Here is a 21861-nt window from a genome sequence, read left to right on the forward strand (position 1 = left end):
CAAAATATTTACATAAGTAAAATAATAAAAAACAAGTAGATGTTGTGAAATAAACATAATTGTATGAATATTTTTTTTTTTTTATATACTAATGTCTATACATTTTGTTTGTTAGCTTTTATTTTTAAAAACGAAATGGAATAAAATTATGTTCAATTTGCAGTGAAGAACGATTTATCGTTTTACGCCAAAGTATTCGACAAGCGTGAACAATTTCTTACAAAATACACTTATGATAATATTATATACATTTTGTCGGTTTTAATTATCATTACACTTGACCCTTAAAAAACTTAAACATATTCGAATAATAAAAATGATAATAAAAAAAAAAAAAAAAACCCGTTTAATTATTGCAATAATGTTCCGAATGTAGGTAAATAACAAGAACAAAAAATAAGAGAGATGATTATTGCAATAATAGTAATTAGCAAATAATATTAACAATAAAAAAAAAAATAATAATAATAAAAAAAAAATATACACTTCTGAGCTTTGACCAAACGATTTAAATATGATATTTTTCTACACTACGTTCACGGGTACTTATATATATATACAGGATACAGAAGTGATGAGTATATGAAGGAGGGGGGTAAACCCCATAATAATCACTGGGACTACGGTCGAAATATAGATATGGACACTGCAGTTACATTAATAATATCATGCAGTAGGTACCTCATAATATAAGCGTGTGTCTGTAATCGTACGAGTTTTAAGGGCTTAGCGAAAACATAGCTTGAGGGGGGGGGGTAGACGCACCAGACCCCTATCTATATTATTATTATAGCATTGTGTGGGTACGAGTGAAACGGGTAAGGAGTTGGCGTACAATAATGTTAATCGACACGTTTATAATAGGCGGCGCACGGTGTAATATTACGTCGTTAACTTACGATTTAAAAACGGGGGGAAAAAAAAAAAACCAAAATGCCTTAGGTTTTTATTATCGGGACGATAAAAGATAAAAAAAAAATAAAATAAAACTAAAACCGATATCGACTAATGAGACCAGGGAGAAACATAACGTGGGATTATATACGGAGCGTTTTTCGACGGCGAGCACAGAAAAGGGGAACGTCGCGCCGAGTACGGAGTATATTATTATTATTATAAAATAAATGCGCTCTCATTTAGGTTCGATCGTCGTCGTTCTAAACACGTCCCGGCCCGTCGGAACGACGTCCGTTGCTATCCTTGCTCGGTCATTATCACATTTTGTAATTGTGAAAAACGTGTGCTATTTTATTGCACGTTAACAGCCTCGAGGCTGAGGGGACGCGCTTATTGGGATCGATGCCAATAATGACGATATCGGCTTGATTATTCATTGAGACATTGAATATTCCTTTGTATATAAATATATATATATATATATATATTTGAGTTAAATAAAAATAATTAAATTATAGGAATCAAAATTGATTTTTCCCCCTAGAAAACTTAATTGCCTGCTCGGACCGATTGTTTTGCCGTGCCGAAACATCCTGCTTCCGGAAACAATACTGGAACACGGCGAGCTTTTTAAGCGTTGTTTCTGAAAAAAATAAAAATAAAAATATTAATTTAACACACTCACTGTCATATAAATGTATACAAAAAAATATTGTTGATTAACATTATACATCCGAATAACATCACACGAACATTTTAACGTTGAATAAGTTTCTGGGAGTGTTCCAATCGTTATAGGTTCTGTGTGGTATTTGTTAAATATAAACCAATCGCAAACTCAATTCATTTTTTTTTTTTTTTTATCTTAAATCAAATAATCAAAAAAAAAGATTATAGACAAGCGATTTCAACTAAAGTCTTCAAATATAAACAAGACATAATTGATTTGATTATTTATTGTTTTTTTTTCTACCGAATACGTTTTAGTTAAAACGGCGATATCTCTAAGTATACTATTAGCATCTATTACACGTAAGTACAGCAAAATGTCTAAGGTTATTATGTTTATTGAAGCTTGGTATCATGTATGACGAATTCTGCGATTAAATAACGTTTATACAACAGGTTACAACATAGGTACACGTGCAGTATTACACATTAGACGCGAAAGCCTAAGGAGTCACCACACATCATCCAAAATGTCTTCCTCCGCGAAAATGTATTTCTACGAAATGCTCTTTTCCTCTAATACCAGCACAACCCTCAACGAAAAAACCTAGTTGCATCACCATTGTTAACTAGACAATAAATTGTAGCTATACCTGCTAACATTACGTATCTTTTAAATAATAATTAAAATAATAAAAAAAACGTCACCTTGGTGTAGGTACGATGTAGGTACACGATGTTTGTAATTTTCAAACTAATTAAACATAAAAATTAAATTAAATTTAACAAAAAAATCTCACCTTAGATAAAGGAAAAAATTGAAATGTTTATAAGTAAACTATATCTAACTATTGTAAAATATTATGCAAGACGGTTTCGTTTCAATCGTGTATCATGTATTTGCAGGAGTCTTACTGCCTACCATTTTGCAATTCGATATTTTAGTTTTGAGTAATCAGCAAAACATATTTTGTAGACATGCAATAAAAATTTAAAAATTTAAAAATAACTGGCATTATTTAAGAAATTTATCAGCGTTCTAGTCAAACATAAACGTTGAATACAAATCTAAGCACATAATAAAAGATACATATTTTCGAACCAATAATAATATTAAAAATAATAATAATAATAATAATTATTATTATTATTATTTATATTATTTAAACGTTTATATTAGTCAAAAATCGACGAAGTGGTGGCTTTTAATACTAACGGTGTGTTTCTGAAGTGTTTAACGATTCTTCTCGTGGATATAAAATATCACAGCATGTTGTTTTCGATCAATAGCCAATGGTGTACGCATTGAGTACAGTACACATATACATTAGATGGTTATATATAGTGGTTTTAAATTAGATTCGGATAAATAAAAATACAAAATACATTTGAAACTAATCATTTTTAAACGTCATCTAAATAAAAACGGAACAAGAACTTTCCTCGACTTTCTTGAAAATAAAAAACCTATCCTAACAGAATTTTGGACAATATATATATATATATTTTTTTTATCTATACAAAAGGAGACGGTCCCAAGTTACGAAACTCTTTCCCATTATCCACACAGCTGTAGTGAATATTTATGCACATAATATTATATAAACGACCGTCTGAAACTAACGTCTTCGTTACGTTAGCTTATATACTTACGCCAATATAATAATATGTGAATTAAAATCTCGAATAGAATAAAATACCGAGACGACTTTATAAGTTGGCCATTTGCTGTTCTTAAATAATTCGAATAAAGGACACGGTGTTGATTGACATGACCTCAGTTTCGGCCGGATACACGTTAAAGAATAAAAAGTATGTGCTTGGTCATGATCGCCGCTATGATATTAATATGATATGACAAAATGTTCATAATTATTTGAATACGAAGTATGTTCATATATCACACTATAATACGATATTTATAACCACGGTTATATTATGCGTAATAATATAATAATTTATAATAAATTAATATTTAATAGTGGGTACGATAATCCCTATGATCCCGCCAATGAAAGCGATGTAGATGTTGTACGAAATATAGTATATCAAGATTGTCATTTTTGGTCGTTTTACTTTTGAAATACAATTTAAATTTAAACGTCCATTTCGATTTAATTTACAGCATATTAATGTCGTAATTTATTTTACGACAATAAAAATTAATTTATACACGAATGTATAATCCATAAACGTAATTGAATTAGTTACATAGGTATTTTTTTACAACCTCGTCAACAATCAATTCAGTAATTAATATGTTCAGAGTTAGATTTGATTTACATGTTATTATCGTTGAATTCTCGAATCGGATAAATACATTTATAAATAGCTCACCAAATACCTAAGAGCGTCCACAGGAATGTTTTTAGGGGAGTGGGAGTTCGATCGAGTTTTTTTGCGCATAATATATATATATATACTTTTAATGTAATAATTTTTTTAGATAAATGTATAGGTATTTATAATAATAAATTAACAGAAAAACAACTGAAATAATTTTAAGTTTTTTTTTGGCTCGTTTATTATTTGACTATGCTTTAGTCCCATTAATATAAGCATTAAATTGTAATTATAAATCAAAATAATAATCTTGTTAAAATATTTATAGTTAACAAATTAAAACTTAAAATATTATGACATTATATAGTATTCAATACAAATTTAACAAAATTAATTTTTTTTTAACGCATAGAAAATTTAAATTAAAAAAAAAAAAAAAAACTCTTTAGTGACTAACAGTCCTATTTAATGAGACAGAAGTCTAAACTCGTTTATAATTGCTGCTATTAGTTCAGACTTATGACATTTAACATACTAACATGCTATATTTTAAACCATTTCTAGGTGAACCACCAATATTATTTCTTGTCCAAGATGTTATTTTACGTAGAATACAAAAAGCTCTTTCTGTAGAACACGGAATAATTGAAAGATCTATAGCTAAAGTTAAGGCAGCGTGAACTGGTGGACATATATATATAAATAATTAGTTTTGAAAAAATAGTTTTTGATTCAGTTTGACTGATTTTTCTACACCTAATGTATAGGAAAATGTTTTAAGGGGGTAACTACTAGACTCCCGCGTTGTAAACGCCAATTATATTTACAGTTGTAGCCGGAACAGTAATTAAAAATATTGTTATTGGAAAAAAAAAAAAAAATTCACTAATTTTGCAGGAACAACAACGTTAGCTTTATAATTATAGCAAATGCCAGTAGACTTGGTGTTGATATTATTCGTAAACGAACCCTAAACAATATTATATATTATGGTTATAGCCAATCCTGTACACCTAAACGTACGTCTTGCTTTTAGTGCAAGTGTCGATCTAACGTTCTAGTTTGGCTATTATAATAGCGCCAGTTCCTCCGCCATTAACCGTAAGTTATATAATATTACCTTGTAATAACCAATTATTTCTATAAGTTATGCTCACTCGCGCATTTATAAGTAAATATCTATACATATGGTATATCAACAATAATCACGAATAGTTAGTCATTGTAATAATAACATTTTGAATTTACAAATATAAATTAGTTTTAAATGTAAATTTACAAGGATATTAGTCCACTACATATCTAGTTTGATATATTTTGAGTTTTAATCTCTTATTTTTAATAACGGTTCAACTAACCGTTTTATTAAAAAAATATTATTTTATTATATACGAGTAAACAACAGTGTGTGTTCGTAGACTTTGAACTGAAACAGGGTCAACTGGAGGACAAAACGAATAGGGCAACTACAGAACACCAAGCCCGACGAGTTATCTTGGTGTTAAGGGGTAAATTTTTAATTACTTTTATTCCAAATTTTAACCGTTCACCGATAACAAAAAACATTTTTATTCCAAATAAATAATTCCTACCGCTACTCGTGCAATAATAATAATAATAATAAAAAATAATAATAGATTAATAAGCATTTAAAGTCATACCCGGGAGTCGAAACGAAAAATTCAATATTCAAAATATATAATTAAACACCAGACAGCGATTATAGATAGCAAACGTTGACCTGCAGTATACTATTATACTCAACTATTATTGCATTATGTACATTTATTAAATTCACAATGTAGCATATTATTCTTCAACAGAAACCGATACTACAATATATTATGTTCAAACAAATTATAATTAATAACTGTGATTGCCATTAATATTCATACGATTTATGAATTGATATCTACCTACCTATGTTGAGTAATTATCTATAATAATATCTCGGTAGATTTTTAGCTGAGGCTGTATACATTACTCAATGATAGTTATTTAACTACAAACGATAAGGGCTTATTCGTCTTCATATAATTTTTTAAACAAGGTAAAGAATTAAATATCAATTTTAATGAAAATATGCATTAAATATTTACAAATTAATTAATTATTAATAAATTAAAAACATCGGCGGTCAAAGGAATACTATTTATTCAAGACTCATATTTAATGAAGATTTTCTTTTGGGGAAGTTTAACTACTTGAGATTTAACATAATTAGATTTTCTTTAATAATAGGTAATATGTTAACATTGAAGATCAGTTTTAAATATAAAACATCTGACCCATAAAATCTTTTAGGCGGGCAACGAAAATATTATATATTTATTTGAAATTAATTAAATTTGCTTTACATCATTTTGTTTATACAAAAGTTCAAATACGGTTTCAAATACTACTGCAGTGTATTTAACGTTTTTACGTTTATTGGTTTAAAATTATAGGTAAAGAAAACATATATTTATGTATGTTTCAATATTGTAATAAAAATCACCAGGGTTGACTGAAATAGTGAAATATATAAGCTGGAGAAAAGATTGAAATGAAATGAAATATTATTGGGTTCACATAATGAAATTATAGAAACAAATTGTTCTCATGTAAAATGGTTCGGGATATTTAAAAATATGTTTTTATTTGTATATTTCCCGAGCAAAAATCATACATAAGTTTTTATTAAAAAAATTATACGCCCAAAATTTAGTATTAATTTAATCAAAGTAGTTTTAATTTTTAATAACATCTATGTTCACTGTTAAATATTTGAAACGCAAAACGAGTACTTACGATTATATTTAAAATAATATAATAGTATTTTTATTATAAATTAAAAATAATAAAACTCCTGCAAGAATAACACCATAAACTAACAGTAAAGTTCAAAGTTTTTCAAATATTAACTGTTTTTAAACAAAATACACGTACATGATATCACAGCGTATAAATATTATATAATACTAGCTGTATACCCGACTTAATTCGGGAAAAATGATCAAACATTAGACGCGTCGCTATATTAGTGTACCTCGAGTTTAATGTACCTCAGTTCACGGTCGCATCGGCATATCTCACTGTGTGAACTAATTAGACCGAGATAGATAAAATGCTTAATATATATTTTTAATGTAATTCAAACTACTCGCTTTTCTTGATATCTCTAAGAACAATCTTTGAAACTTTCGTCAACATCGGCCGAGTTGTTTTTGAGTCCATACGCCACAGACATATAAATACATTGCCTTTTGTTGTAAATTAAGATAACAAAAACATAAAATTTAATTAATTAATCTTTTTCTTTTAATCTCATAATAACGCACGTCGGCTAGTATACACAATTTCTTTTTCACATTTTAATTCTGTAATCAGTTGTAACCCATACATATATATATAAAAAAAATCATTTAATTTTCGTGAACCAAAACGAAATTAACATATGAGTAACGTATAGGGGTTGAAGCTTAAAATATCCTCAAAGTCTCGAGGATTTTATTAATGTAGCTATATAACTTTCATTAAAATCAATCAATTAATTTATGAGACTAGCCGTTATTAAAAAAACCTCATCTTACATTAATAAATATGAGTAACACATACAATATATAAAAATACATACATACATACATACATACATACATACATACATACATACAAATATATATATGAGTAGGTAATATGTTTAATGTTTACATTAAGAATCACAATTCAATTGAAACCACCAACGTAATAAGTTATTTAGTAGAGAACGTTTAATATTAAAATATTAATTAATTAATTTGCTGACAGTAGTGCGCCTATAAAAAACAAGCATTTATAATTTTGTTTATAAAATTAAATAAAAGAAATAATAGGTTAAAAGTAATTATACGTATAATATTTAACCACGGTCAAACTAAAAAAAAAAAACAACAGTATGCTGTCTAATGAATAAATTTATTTTATACGAAATAAAATATAATGCACTTAATCCAAATAACATCTGGTTGGCTATATTATTCAATTTTGTAAAATATATATATAAGTTTGAGCTCACTTAGTTACAGGCGATATATCCAGAAATTCAGAAACATACAATTACGCCTTTCCCTGACCAAAATGATTGGTTTAAGTTTCAATACATCCATTTAAAAATATTTATTTTTTAGTAGAAATAATTATCGAAATAGATTTGTTTGAACAGTTGGTTATTTGAAAAATTTAGTATTTCATATTAATCTAACGGTATTTATTATTTATAAAAATGGTCTAAGTACAATACTAGATCTGCAGATATTACATTTATTTTCTATTTTTGTTGAACCGTTTTTAAGAAATTTTACCCTTGCAGATGTAAACATTTTGATAACTGAAAAACTACTCGTTCAAATTTAAAATTAAATACATTAAAGTTAAATGAAAAAATATCTACTAAATAATTTACAGAAGTTCGTCTTGCAGTCGTTCCGGCAATACCTACAGAGAATGTTTCAAAAGTCAAAAGATACAAAATATTTTAATAATTTTTAGACATTGTCTTAAAGTATTTATATTTGAAATTTTCAACTATCAGAATTCGAATAAGTTCGTTATCAAATGAAAAAAAAAAAAAACGGGAATAATCATGCTTGGCGAATCATCCCGTGTAATACAGGTAAACGCGTTTCTCAGTTTTTGATAAATTCGCTCAAATATGCGCACATCAAACGAGTGTAATCAATTTTCACGTAGGCAGTGGCAGCGCGTATATATATATAGTATATATTATAAAAGGATTTGGATCGACTAACTAACTGAGCCGTAACGGACCGACAATAATTTAAATAAAGGAATATAATATGGCGCACAATCCGTATTAAAAACCGTAACCGTCTGGGTGGGTATAATATATATATATATATATATTATACGTATATAGGACCTACACGCAACTACCACCAATGCTATTATAACATAATAGTGTACCTACAACCATTGCACAGAAGTACCGTCCGTCTATATATATATATATAGGTATATATAGGTATATGTGCATGTGCACGCGACTGCAGCGACGACGATATCAATCGCAGATATTCCTCATCTTGGGTATTGCTTCGGCGACGATAGCTAATCAAATGTTTAATGCCCGACGGATCTCCCCTTAATCAAAAGACACGATTGAAAGGAGCTACGGTACATAATAATATACATGACGTATAGCAATCAGTTGCACGGAAACGTATATTTATATTATACATATTTATACATATAAAATTAATATTTTACAGTCTAATAAACGTTTATATGTATAAATGTATAAATAAATAATAATGTTTAAATGTGTACACGCACGACTGCACTCGGTCGACGAAATGAATGTGTTCCGACGGTAGACGTGTCTTAGATGCGAGCATAGGTCGAAAAAGCAAATAAATGTCTCTCTTATACATATATATATATATATATATATATACACATACAAACAAACAATATTAAGGGGTAGTTGTATACATATAACAAGACTTTTGTTGGCGCTGTGTACGGGTGTACGAACTATACACGGAAAATGCGAGACAAAAATCGTTATTGTACTCGTATATGTAGGTATAAGTTTATTATTATGTCTTACCGACGACGACGACGACGACGACGACGACGACGACGACGCAATAAAAATACTACACGCTTGCTCGCTCACCTGCAAACATTGACACTTGAGTCGTGTATTCGCGTTAATTATTATACTTTTAACCTGACTGTATCAATATTATGCGAATAACGCGAGATTAACGAGACTTTTGATTGTACGCAAAACGTACTCTTGCGGTCTAAATGATGTTTGACATAGCAAACGCCCCCGAGTTAACATTATATAATAATTACATTCCGTTTGTTCCGGCGTGTTACCGACGAATATATTCTATGAAAAAGGCGGTACAGAAGATTTAAATGTCATGCACACGTGCTCATCACACAGATATACGTACAACCGGCTAGATTATTAGGGACTTGTAACGGGGGAAGTGATACGATACAATGAAAAATTCGTGAATTTGGGTGACTATATATTAATGTGCACGATTTATATTACCTATATCACTTAATTTTTTTATCTGCAATATTTTTGGCACGTTTAAATTATTTTTTATTTTTATTCATTGAAATTAGATTTAAACAACCAAGCGTATTGATTTAGATACAATATTTTGCAGCAATTATTAATTACTTACTAGATATTGAACCACTTATAATATAGTTTTTAAGAATCCATTTTTATGTGTTTGTTATGAATTGCTTTCCCTAGATTAGGATCTCAAACTTTTTTAGGCAACGGGTCACCTGTAATTATTTATTTATTTATTTTTTTTTTTTTTTGCGTGCCATGATTGTAATAAACATGTTTTAAACGATTAAAAATATATTTTTTTTTAAATATGTTACGTTAAAAACGTGTTCGCGGGCTTCAGATAAATACTAGGTGGATCGCGGGTCGAAAACCCCTACTCTAGACGATATATTGAATATTGATATTGTTAGGAAAATTCATTTCGAGTAGGATTGCGGTTTGCGGGCGAATAAGGGCTACTTTTATGATCGTATTATGTTAATCTGCGGTGAATCCCAAACAGTACTTAAACAAAGGGTGTATATCTTTGGGTCGTTAGTTACACAGAAACTTGTATGGAAAGTGTTTCTATCTGCAGCTAAGAATAAGAACGACTGTGTCTCTCGTAGATATACATATACCCATGGTTTGTAATTTTTTACAGCTTATTGATGTTTACGGTTGAACGCGTTCTGTTCTGTCTCAATGTGTATCAATTCATCTCCCGAATGTCGATACTCGGAACGCCAGGGACACGTCTTGTATAATGTCTGAGTAAAATATAACAACCATAGTGGTGTGCGGTACCCCGCCGTTTTGTGATCGTTTCAGTGTTATTATTACATTATTTAATACTATTTTCTGCACGACCGACGGGTGCAGGTCTCGGGGTTGAGAGCGACTTAAGGATTTTTTAAACGTTGTCGCAGGCCCAACAATCTGCATCAACGGCCGCGGCAGGCGTGCGTGGTTATTAAAACGCGCATTTCGAGATGACCGGCGGCGGCGGCGGCTGAGAGTTTACAAATAATATTACAGTTCAACGGACGCGTGCACACGCTGGCAGTTATGAATATCTGTGCCGGAAACTACGGGGTTTTAATTATGGCGGTCGTGGCGGATACACGGAAGTTTTTCCTTATGTCGTTTGCAGCCAAACACGAGACGCACGACAGAACGGAAAACGCGCGCGTGGTTACACTCAAAACACAAAAAGCGGTTTGCTGATTAAAAAAAAATATTCAAACGACGGATAATTTGATTTATATATCGCACACAGCTCCGCCCGAGAGTGATTAGTATGATATTCTCCTTTTTTTTTCCCCAGAGATTATCCATAACAATAATATTTGTTTTAATAATTATATATATATATATATATAAGTACTTTATTGTCAGACAGCCTGTAACCGAATCTAGAAATATGTATTTAAGTGTAAAGGTACAAGGTGATTCATTTAGCATGCTCATTTCTTTCACCAATTTTATCTTTTAATAATGCATTTATTCAAATTCTGACTTTTTAAATAATAAAGTACGCTCAAAAATCTTTATTTTTAATTGGTACATGGATATTTTATACTACGTAAGAGTATCCTGCGGCGATACCAACTTTTGTTTCAAACTAAATCATCCGTGTTATTTAAATTGTTGAGACGATGATTTATTTTAAAAATCTCGACGAATTTAAATCGAGATTCGGAAGAGTAATAGATATTATTTATTGAATAATTATATACTTCATACACGGTGAACTCAATTGCTGTATTAAAACTGTACGCAACTCTGTATAATAGAGTTCATCGAACGGCCGTAAGCGCCGATAATTCATTTGCAAATTGTGACCAAAAAACATGCATCAAGTGGATGGCGTGCATAATGTTAAATATTTATTATGTTAACTTATCGCGCCGGCCAATGAACGTAGGCAAAGATAACAGTGATGTTATATATTATTTTCATCTGGGGTCATGGGCAAGAACAGTTTCAACTTTGATAAGTGCAACGAAAACATTTTTTTTTTTTATTTCAAATATTTTCATCAAATGGTATCAACGGTATACATATTATATAAGCGGATATATCTTATAGGTAAGGTTATGTTTCGTTTTATATACTTCGTAAGTTCTCCAGTACATAATTATTATACGTTACGTTTGACGTTCAAATAAATAGTATCAGATTTAATTTACTTACAAAGAGAAACGTGTAAATGTAAACACATTTACTTGTTAAGTAAATAAATGTACAGTAAATGTACTCCTCCTAATGTAATAATATAACGGCGTGATTGTGTGTATTTGTCGTGAATTCGATGTTTTTTTTGATTTCGATACGAGAACGAATCTTGTTTTTGATCTCGACCATCAACCGTCGGTGGTTGTTTTTCCTCAAATGATCAAGGAAATTACTAGTACCTATACCTATCAAGTTTATCGAAAAAATATGTTTTCAAAACAGGTACCATTTAGATTCGACTTCCAACCTATTCAAAGACATATTATATTACGAGACGTTCGCGAGCAATCGTTCTACCCAAAAGGAATGTCAACGGCGAAAAATCATAAAAATGAAAGAAAAAAAAAAAAAAAAAAACGATTTTCTTTTCAAGACTGCGCCGTAAAACCATTATCGTCCTCGCATCGTTCGGAATCAAATACTACGTAGGTACCACGCGCGTGTCCGTTAACACGGCTAGTAACCGCCGTGATCCGCCCCGATAAAGCGAGTGGGTGGATTGAACCTACAACAGGAACGCGAGCTCGTTCTGACAGTTTCTTTTCTTTTTTTTTTTTTTTTTTTAAATACATATATAAATTTTGCGTCTCTTTTTTCGGTTCGATGTCCCTCTTCGACCGATGTCCCGAAACGCGCGACATGTGTGACTCGAAAATCAAAAGGCAACCGCTGCGGTAACGCGAGTAGTGCCGTCCTCTACCTCCACCGAGTGCACTCGAGTTGCGCGGCGTGTAATTTGAAAATAATAATAACACGACCTGTGCGCGCGTCACAATTCACGCGCGGCAATTATAATCTCAAGTGTCAAAACGCGAACGCGAAAACGCCCGACCGCCCGCACGGTATAATATTATGCAGCGGCAAACTTCCCGACCAACCTCGAGGGATCGCGCAGTGAATAGTGATGCAGTTCGTACACAATTATGCATGCACATATTATTATTATTATTATTATATGCGCGTAGAGTGGCACGGAAGTTGATGCGCATTTCCGCGTAGATGGTATTAATATACCGCAGCAGTCGATTCCGACACTGTTGGCCGTGTGCGACACAACATTATAGTACACAGCTCGTATAAAACATGACGTGCAATATACAGTAACGCTAGAATATTATATTTTATTCTATTCGATCGAAACGTTAGAAATATATTACGTCATGCACAATTTTTCATGTCTTTTGGCGGCGTATACGTATAATAGGTATATAATCATTATTCATTATGTAATCCGCATATTTATGTATATGTTTGGGTTTTTAACTGAACATAGTGTATAATATTATCGACATTTCAGTCACATTATTATTGCGTTTTCCTAAAAAAGTTTACATATTTTATTTTTATTTGAACTAGTGCTTGTATTTATTTTATTATTATTTTTTTTTTTTACATACTCGTATATATGTATAATGTACCGATTTCTTATTCGTTATAATATACAGAAATAAAAATACTTTATACTTATCTATTTTTATTTTTAAATACTTCATTTTTTTTTTAGGCGAGCACTTGGACTACTGCTGTAAAAAATGGTTCATTTTTTTAAAATTCAAAACAATTTTTTTCGGTGTATGTTTCTCATTTTAAAGAAATATATTTTACTTATTTCATTGATTTAGAAATACTTTGGATGCAGGGTTGTGCATAAACAATTTCAGTTTAAAAATAGAATAACGTATGCACGTTTGATTTTATATTGTCATCGATGACAATATAAGAAGAGACGCAATTAAATATTCTGCCTATTTTACCATATTAAAAGCTATACCGGAAGTGCGGGAAAACGCGGTGGCCTTTAATGTGCAAATCGCGAATACGGTAGAAAATGGAAGTTATGGCGTGTACGTATAGCATATTGAAATCGGGCATATAATATAGTGATCGAACTGAAACCTTTAGTATTTCAATAATGAACGATCACAACACAATACCCACTCTCATCACGAACTATTTTCATACAATTTATAATATTATTAGAGCATATTATATACGTAAAATAACATATTATACTATATTTAATTTGGAGATGATTTTATACATTTATTTATACACCCCCAACGGCGATGGTAGGCTAGATAGCGCTCAACGAATGTTACATTATAATTTATAATACCTAATAATAACTATATATTAAGAAAAAACCTGTAAAAATATAATTTATGATAGCGATTCACGTTTTTCATTATATTTGATACACGATGATATTGCACGAGTAATACAAGTCAGAGGACGAATTTAGTGTAAAGTGGTTTTATTTTTACAATCACAGGTGCGTGTTATTATTATTATTATTTATGTGAAAAAAAGGGATTATACGATTTTCCGATCGATTAAAAACGGGTGTAAATTAAGCATAAGGTTAAATTAGATGAAGTAATGTTGTGTTGTATACTTTGGGGATTTATCCGTCATCGTTTGGCTCGGTTAAGTGTTGGAAGATAAAAACTTACATTTTAAATAACTAAATAATTAACTGGGCTTGAACTATTCAACGTTAAGCCAAAATGTGCCTTGATTTTAAAGACGAATACAACCGAGATAAGTTTGATAAATAACGTCACACTAACGTTGCCAAATAATGCATTTACCTCGCAAAAAATGTAAAGTGACAAAACATTGAATTTATAAAATAAATATACAGACACGTGCTCAAATGTACCGTGACAATACATCACAGCAGAGTCAAATAACAACTGCGGATAGATGCATCCATTAGACGGACAAAATATATAAATCAAGTTAGGTGGTTTGTTGTTATTAAGTTTAGTAAAACGTGACTTTACAACATCACACTAAACATTTGTTTGTTTTTATTTTTTGTTATTCTTACATAAACGGTAAATCTATAAGCATACGACATACTGTATATTTTGATAAACTTTGGATATAATATTTCAATTACAAACTCAATTTTTTCAAATTTATTTTTTTTTAGCAACAAAATAAAGGAATGACTGTATAGAGAACCTGTCGGTAGTATAATATTAAATTTAATAATTCGGTGTACAAGTAAGGTAATTTTTTTCCGCAGGCATTTTTATAACGTAGCAAGATAAAACTTATACAGACTTTGTTTATTCATTCATTTATTTATTTTTTTTGAAATAAGGTAAAATTGAAGTAATGAAATAATAATATTTACGTTTTTGTCATAATGACGAGAATGATACTCCTGAAAATCGCTAATTAATTTGTTTTATATTTAAGTGAAAACGTAGGCATGGTGTATTACGAATTTCCGAGAACAGTATCATCGTATAATTACTTACTACCGGGACCGTAGCCTCCGGGGAGGGGGGTAAAAGAAGGCATTGTTCCCTGGTTTTAATTGTTGCCTCTCCTCCCTGCCCCTAAAAAGTTTGTTACCCGAAAACAAAACTAAATCTCTATAACGTAAGAAAAAGACTACTACAAATTTCAATGATTATATTTTAAGTGAATAATCTGGTACTTAAGCATATGTCGAAAATTATACTAGCATTTCATTATTATGTAATTTTTACCATGTTATTGACCTAATAAAACTGAAATGAAAATTCGTTTTGAAAAAAAAATGATAAGCATATTAAATATCTTAATATTAAAATTCTTTCAAAAGTAGAAACAATTTGTGTAAAAAAACTATTTAAAAGAAAATACTATAATTATTATTAAATAAAAAGCAAATTAAAAAAAAAAAAAAAAAAAAATAATAATACTATAACTAATGAGGATATTTTGTTATAGCTTTATCTAAAACGTAAAGCATTCCAAGTTATATTTGAAATGATAACAGCAATTGAAGTATTTGGATGTAACTCAACAGTTAGCGAATCGACATTTTTCTGCTTAACCAGACTTGAGAATCCTCAACGGCAATTAATGAAACATAACCGGTTTTCCAACTTGGCTTTATTGGCGTTAAAGTCCAAACGGACTGAAAACTTAAATTTGGACGTATTATTAATGGATTTTAATAAGTAAAATAAAAGAAAATTACAGCTGTATTAATTAAAAAAAAAAAAAATTATTTTTATTATTTTAATTTAAAATATTATTTAGTTTATTTTTTAAAACAAAATTCTTATTGCAAGCCCTAAAAAATATTCAAAGTTTAGTTTTATTGAGTTATATTTAGATAGTTATTAATGGATTTAAGACGGAAATTGACAGCAGAATAAATAAACTAAAAATAGTATCAATATTGTTTTTTTCTAATTTCCCCTTTAAAATTTGAGTTTCCTATGGGTCTGCTTACTATTCTAAAAGTCTAAACTCATTGAAGAATTTTACTGACGCTTTGATTTGGTTTATAAAATGTCAACTGCTTATATCGATTATTATTGTCGAAGTAAAGACAGCAAAAGTGTTGGGTAAAATAATTTTATTAAAAACGATTATTAAACCGTATTTCTCCATACATATTGACGTTTATCGAGGTTAACAAAGAAACATCTGGTAAATCTCAAAATCTTTTCTTTTTTTTTTTTAACATAAATATATTTTAAACAATACCAGATTTATATAATGGAACATAAAAATAAAAAAAAATGTAGCAACGTATCATAATACTAAAAATATTTTACACCCACTCACTGCGAACAGGTAAATTTCACGTGGGCCCGGCTGGGGTGGGAGCTGCTGTACGGGGCCGCCATCGCAGACATTTCGCATCGATTTCTTTGTAGTCTGATCCTCGACGTTTTGACCTTTCCAAATATTCGTCAATCACTTCCTGTGAACAGATTTAAACATTAAAATAAAAAATGTATAATTTAAGTCGTATACGGAGTAGGACGAGTTAATATCCGGACAGCATACATGTGTAAAGTAGTGTAATGTTCTTTTTTTAATCGAACATGTGTATTATGCACAAATCAAAAATACGTTTAAAAATGTTGATGAAAAAAATAAATACGTTCACATAAAACAGAAATGTCAAAACGAGTACGGTTTTTGTACGTCTTGTTTCATATTAGATCTAATTTTAACGTTGAATAAATAATAAATTCTAGTCACAAGCTAAAATATACTATGTTTTTAATGGAAAATTAGTATCATCAGTGATCCACAGCGTCTCTACTTATAAAATGCGAAAGTCGTCCAACCCATTCGCGTTATTTTTATAATCTAATATACGATAATTCACAGAAATGCACGACGCGAGATAAAGTAACCGCAATAGTATAACACATAACGTTATATATTAATGCTATATGATCAGAAATCGTGTGGCAGTCCGTTTTATATCTATAAACTAAAAATCGTCAAAAATCGGATTAAAAATATAACCTCGTCAGAAGGAGCAGTGTGGCAAACGACAAAAATCATACTAATCAATCGCCTATTAATTAAAGTCGTTTGATATTAATTAACTAGAATTATACCGTATAGGCACTAGAGACATATTAAAATAATAGTTGATTTGATACGTGTATAATAAAATTATTGCAGTATTGTTGCAGTGTACGTACGTAAATGGTAATAACTAATTTTAATAAAATCAAGCCCGGCCACTAGGCTTTTGATTGATAACGAAAGATTAAAGTATCTTGCATGGCAATACATTATTAGGCAATAGAGAGGTTAAGTTGTATAGCGTTTAATTCTCTAAAAAATTATATTTGTATTATACTTATGTAATGTAATAAATACCAATATACATATGTAAAGATCAATTGATATATACTTTTTATTTTAAATAGATAAAAAAAACGTGTACAGATAAAGGTGTACAATGTAAAAAAATATAGAAAATATTTTTTTTTTTTTTTTAATAATTCAATTCAATTTTAAATTTTAAGTGGAGAAAGTGAGTGAGGGAGCAGTTGAGTTATTGATTTTATAGTATATGTATTAACATATCAAATATTTTGTATATGTACTAGCTGTTCAATCATCAATTGCTTCATACTTAGGCACATTCCAAAGGTTTTTAGTGTAAATGTGTCATGTATTTCAATCCTTTTATGTTAAGTACACTTAATATCGATGGTACAGTCGATATTAATATAATATATAGCCGAATTATTGTGTTCGTTAGAACCGTGATTAATAAACGACCGAAAAATTTGTTTGTTTAAAAAAAATCGTCTACGACTGCATGGACCTAAATATGAAACTTTATTATCAACTAAAATAACATTATATTTAACTCATTTAACAGAGTTTATTGGTGGTCACGTTTTTATAATACAGCCTAAGGACAAAATCTTCAATATTTTATAATTTTATACTTTGCTAAATTGTTTGTTAACATTTTCTATGAAGGAAAGAAATTATATTTTTATGCCGGGGCATTAATTGTGTTACGTAAAATTACAAATTACCCGTCTAATTTGGAAAGCAGAAGAGAAAAAAACTTAAATAACGTAAATTACAATATGCATAAATATTATTATTATTTTTTTTTTTAGCGATCAACGAAGTTATAACACGCTATGTGCTGCACGCGATTGTTATTGTTAGGTACCTACACAAAAGTATAACGAAAGCATAGTCACAGAATATTGTCAGTGATTAGAAAGGTTTTTAATTTGTTAATAGTAATAATAATAAAGAAAAAACCGAGAACCTAGTCATTCATAAAAACAAACAACATCACGATTTTTGAACCCATTGTTTTTTCAAATGCATCTGATATATTATAATATATTAAGAAAATATAATTAAAATTATCTTAAAACCTTATATTAACACATCCGAATAACGTTAATTAATTTTTTTCCTATCATTTAAATAGTATGATATTTAATTGGTACTTTTCAATCTCTCTGGCTTCGTTCATTTTACCGAACCAGCAATTATAATTGGGTATGTAATAAATCAGATTTTCGAAATTTGATAAATATTGAACAAATTATGTCCGGTAAATAATGTGATAAAGTAATAATATTACTTTTAATTAATAAACAGTTTTTGTGTTTAACGCGTTATTTTTAAAATTAATGTTCTTCGACAAGGATGGTGTAACTTGATCAAGTGTTTTAAAAAAATCGATAACGAAACAGAAAATTACCAAAATATAAGAGTCATTATAATTCTAGTTAAAATAAATAAATTTGAATGCATATTAAATAATACATTAGTTCTTTATAGAATGCACTATAGCTAAAACTAAATCAATTAGGTATACAATTTTTTTTTTTAATATTTCTAAGAAATGTTCTTAGTTAAAAAAAAAAAAAATATAATTTCATACCTAAATTGCAAAATACAAATACCTACATAAATAATAAAACTTGAGATTATTAGGTCAGTAAATACAAATTATTAACGATTTGTTCCCAAATTAATTCAATTTTTTGGAACTAGCTAGGAATTAGTTGCCAAAATCCTGTATATATAATTAATTAATAATCAAATATTATAGGAATAATATAAACTTTTGACGGTGGCACTTTTACGGAGCATATATTTTCCAATTAGGTATTATTAATTATACACTAAATAACTCTATCTGGGCTAGATGTTTTATTACTGCAACTAAAATATTAATTCAAAATCACAATGCTGTAGAAATAATGTATCACAATAATATTAAATTGAATAATATCTTGTTATTTATGACATACTGGAATTAATTAAATTACAAAATTGTACTAAAAATACAAATATTATGTACAAAAACAAATGTTTTGATATTATGTATTATATGTCCGACGTACGTATAAAATTGAATGTACTTATGTAGCTTTTAAATACTATAAGTACAATGATGATTATATGGTATAAATCATGGTTCAGAATAACTATTTCATGTACAATAAATATTACTGCTTGTGTTTTTTCAAAACATTTTTAAATAAGAAATGTCTGATAATTGTGCATAATACTTAAGTTTAAAAACTATTATGCTTAGAAAATATCTTAAGTATGTGTAAAACACATTATAAATTATAACGCTACGTGGCATATCGCATGCAGTGTTCCCTGCGAGGAGCTACAATATCGATTTTCATCGATGGAATTTTATATTATTACATAAAGTGTCCGTAACTTAATACCAAAACGGTTGCGTTTAATAATATAAATATAATATATTTTGTGATGTTTAACACACTAGTCCATAAATATTAACACATGTTCGTTTAATGCAAATTATTATACACCTATAATCTATATATATAAAAGGTACAAAAGAGAAGAAGAACTCGATCCCGCCACTACAACAGTATCCGAAATTTAAACAGTAAACACGACAAGATGTGCAAGTAATCGAATTTCCAAAACACACAACAACAACAACAAAAAAAAAAAAATTAATATTTTACTAATAAAACCGTTAACCGTAAAACAATATTTAGTGTCTCGCATTAAAACGTGCTGATGGCTCTGAAAATGGTGGAAACACAACGACCCCGCAGTTGGCCAAAAATTATGTTTGGACCCTCAAGGCAACCGTTTTACGTCAAACAGTGTAAATAAAGAACAAACGCAAAACAATATAACCAAAATATTTGACATAGGTCTGTACTGTTTGAAGTAAAGAGTATTTTTTTTTTTTTTAGTCAGTGATTGTAACAATATTTTTAATATTACACGTAAGTACACAATATATCATATAAATATGATAATTATATCGATAATTTGATAAGCGATTGGGTTTCAGACTTTAATATATTATCACGGTACAGAAGATATCTTAAACAATAGCGCAACTGAATCTGATGCGAATAATGTGTAGACTGCAATTTCCGGACGCGCTTAAGATAAAAGTATAAATCCTTATTTACGGTCTTGACGTCGTCGTTGTGGTACAATGATATTACTATCTGTATGTCTATCTATAACTATCCGTCTTAACCGGACACAGCCCCTTGCGCAGCGTTCTGCTTCACCTTAACCACGGCTAACGGCGTTATTTATTTTTTTTTTTTATCTCGCTACAACGAGCGGATTTTTTTTTTCCCCCCCCCCCCATCTAATAACAGTTTACGATAATAATATATTGACAGTTCTCTAGTGTATGCCGGAATAACATACTATCAGTCGCGGAACAATGACGCATTGTCGTTAAAATATTACTATCATAGTTCGCGTCGTATTGTGCATATAATTATTTTTGGGCTGAGTGTTTTTTGATATTCAAACGGATACACGTAAAAGTGACGTATTTTAATAATATATATGCTACATATACAACATACGTACGATGTATCAGTTGACACATAGTTAACTACTTAACTGAGACTTTTTAATAACACAGCTAGGATTTTACAAGCCAATTGCAGAGTCAACGTGTGTACCACGACCAAGTAAATAAGAAAGGGGGGAAATTTGATATGTGGCGCCTCAAATAAGTGAAATTAAAAGGCTGCCAATAATATCAATATATATTAATTATAAAAAATTAAACAAAACTATAGTTTACGATATAAAATGTGTAGTCTGCAGCAACAATCGGTATTATATAGGCATAAACGACAGCAATGCACGGATCTAGATTCTTATCACAGTTATTCACAGAGATACCATGATTCAATAAACTATATTAGTTTTTACTATTCAATTTATTAATAGTAGTAACAACGTTTTAACGTTTATGATGAAGTGCTCGGTTTTAATATATTTTAATCTATCAATTTATAAGAGTAGAAAAATGAGGATTTTTAGCGAGGTCGAAAAAAGAAGAAGATTAAAATGAAATAATTATAAAAATATTTTCTTAAATACACATAGTGATATCTTTTCTGATCTTGAGGGACTACCTCCCATAATCCCACTCA

General features: G+C 29.6%; 1 protein-coding gene across 2 annotated transcripts in view; it reads right to left on the minus strand.

Moving 5' to 3' along the window:
• Window positions 1-488: 488 nt before the first annotated feature.
• LOC112592317 (histone acetyltransferase KAT7) overlaps window positions 489-21861 on the minus strand; it is a 93300-nt gene continuing 71927 nt past the window's right edge. The window contains exons 11-12 of one of the 2 annotated variants that reach the window (XM_025336335.1): window positions 16730-16868; window positions 489-1540 (exon numbers count right to left, since the gene is read on the minus strand). In XM_025336335.1, the coding sequence (XP_025192120.1) occupies window positions 16746-16868 (123 nt within the window). In that variant the 3' untranslated portion in view covers window positions 489-1540; window positions 16730-16745. Of the gene's footprint in view, window positions 1541-16725; window positions 16869-21861 lie in introns of both variants that reach the window. The other variant, XM_025336336.1, reaches the window with a different exon arrangement.

This window comes from Melanaphis sacchari, unplaced genomic scaffold (genome assembly GCF_002803265.2).
Source record: "Melanaphis sacchari strain LSU unplaced genomic scaffold, SCAv2.0 Contig168_pilon_pilon, whole genome shotgun sequence".
Lineage (NCBI taxonomy): Eukaryota > Metazoa > Arthropoda > Insecta > Hemiptera > Aphididae > Melanaphis > Melanaphis sacchari.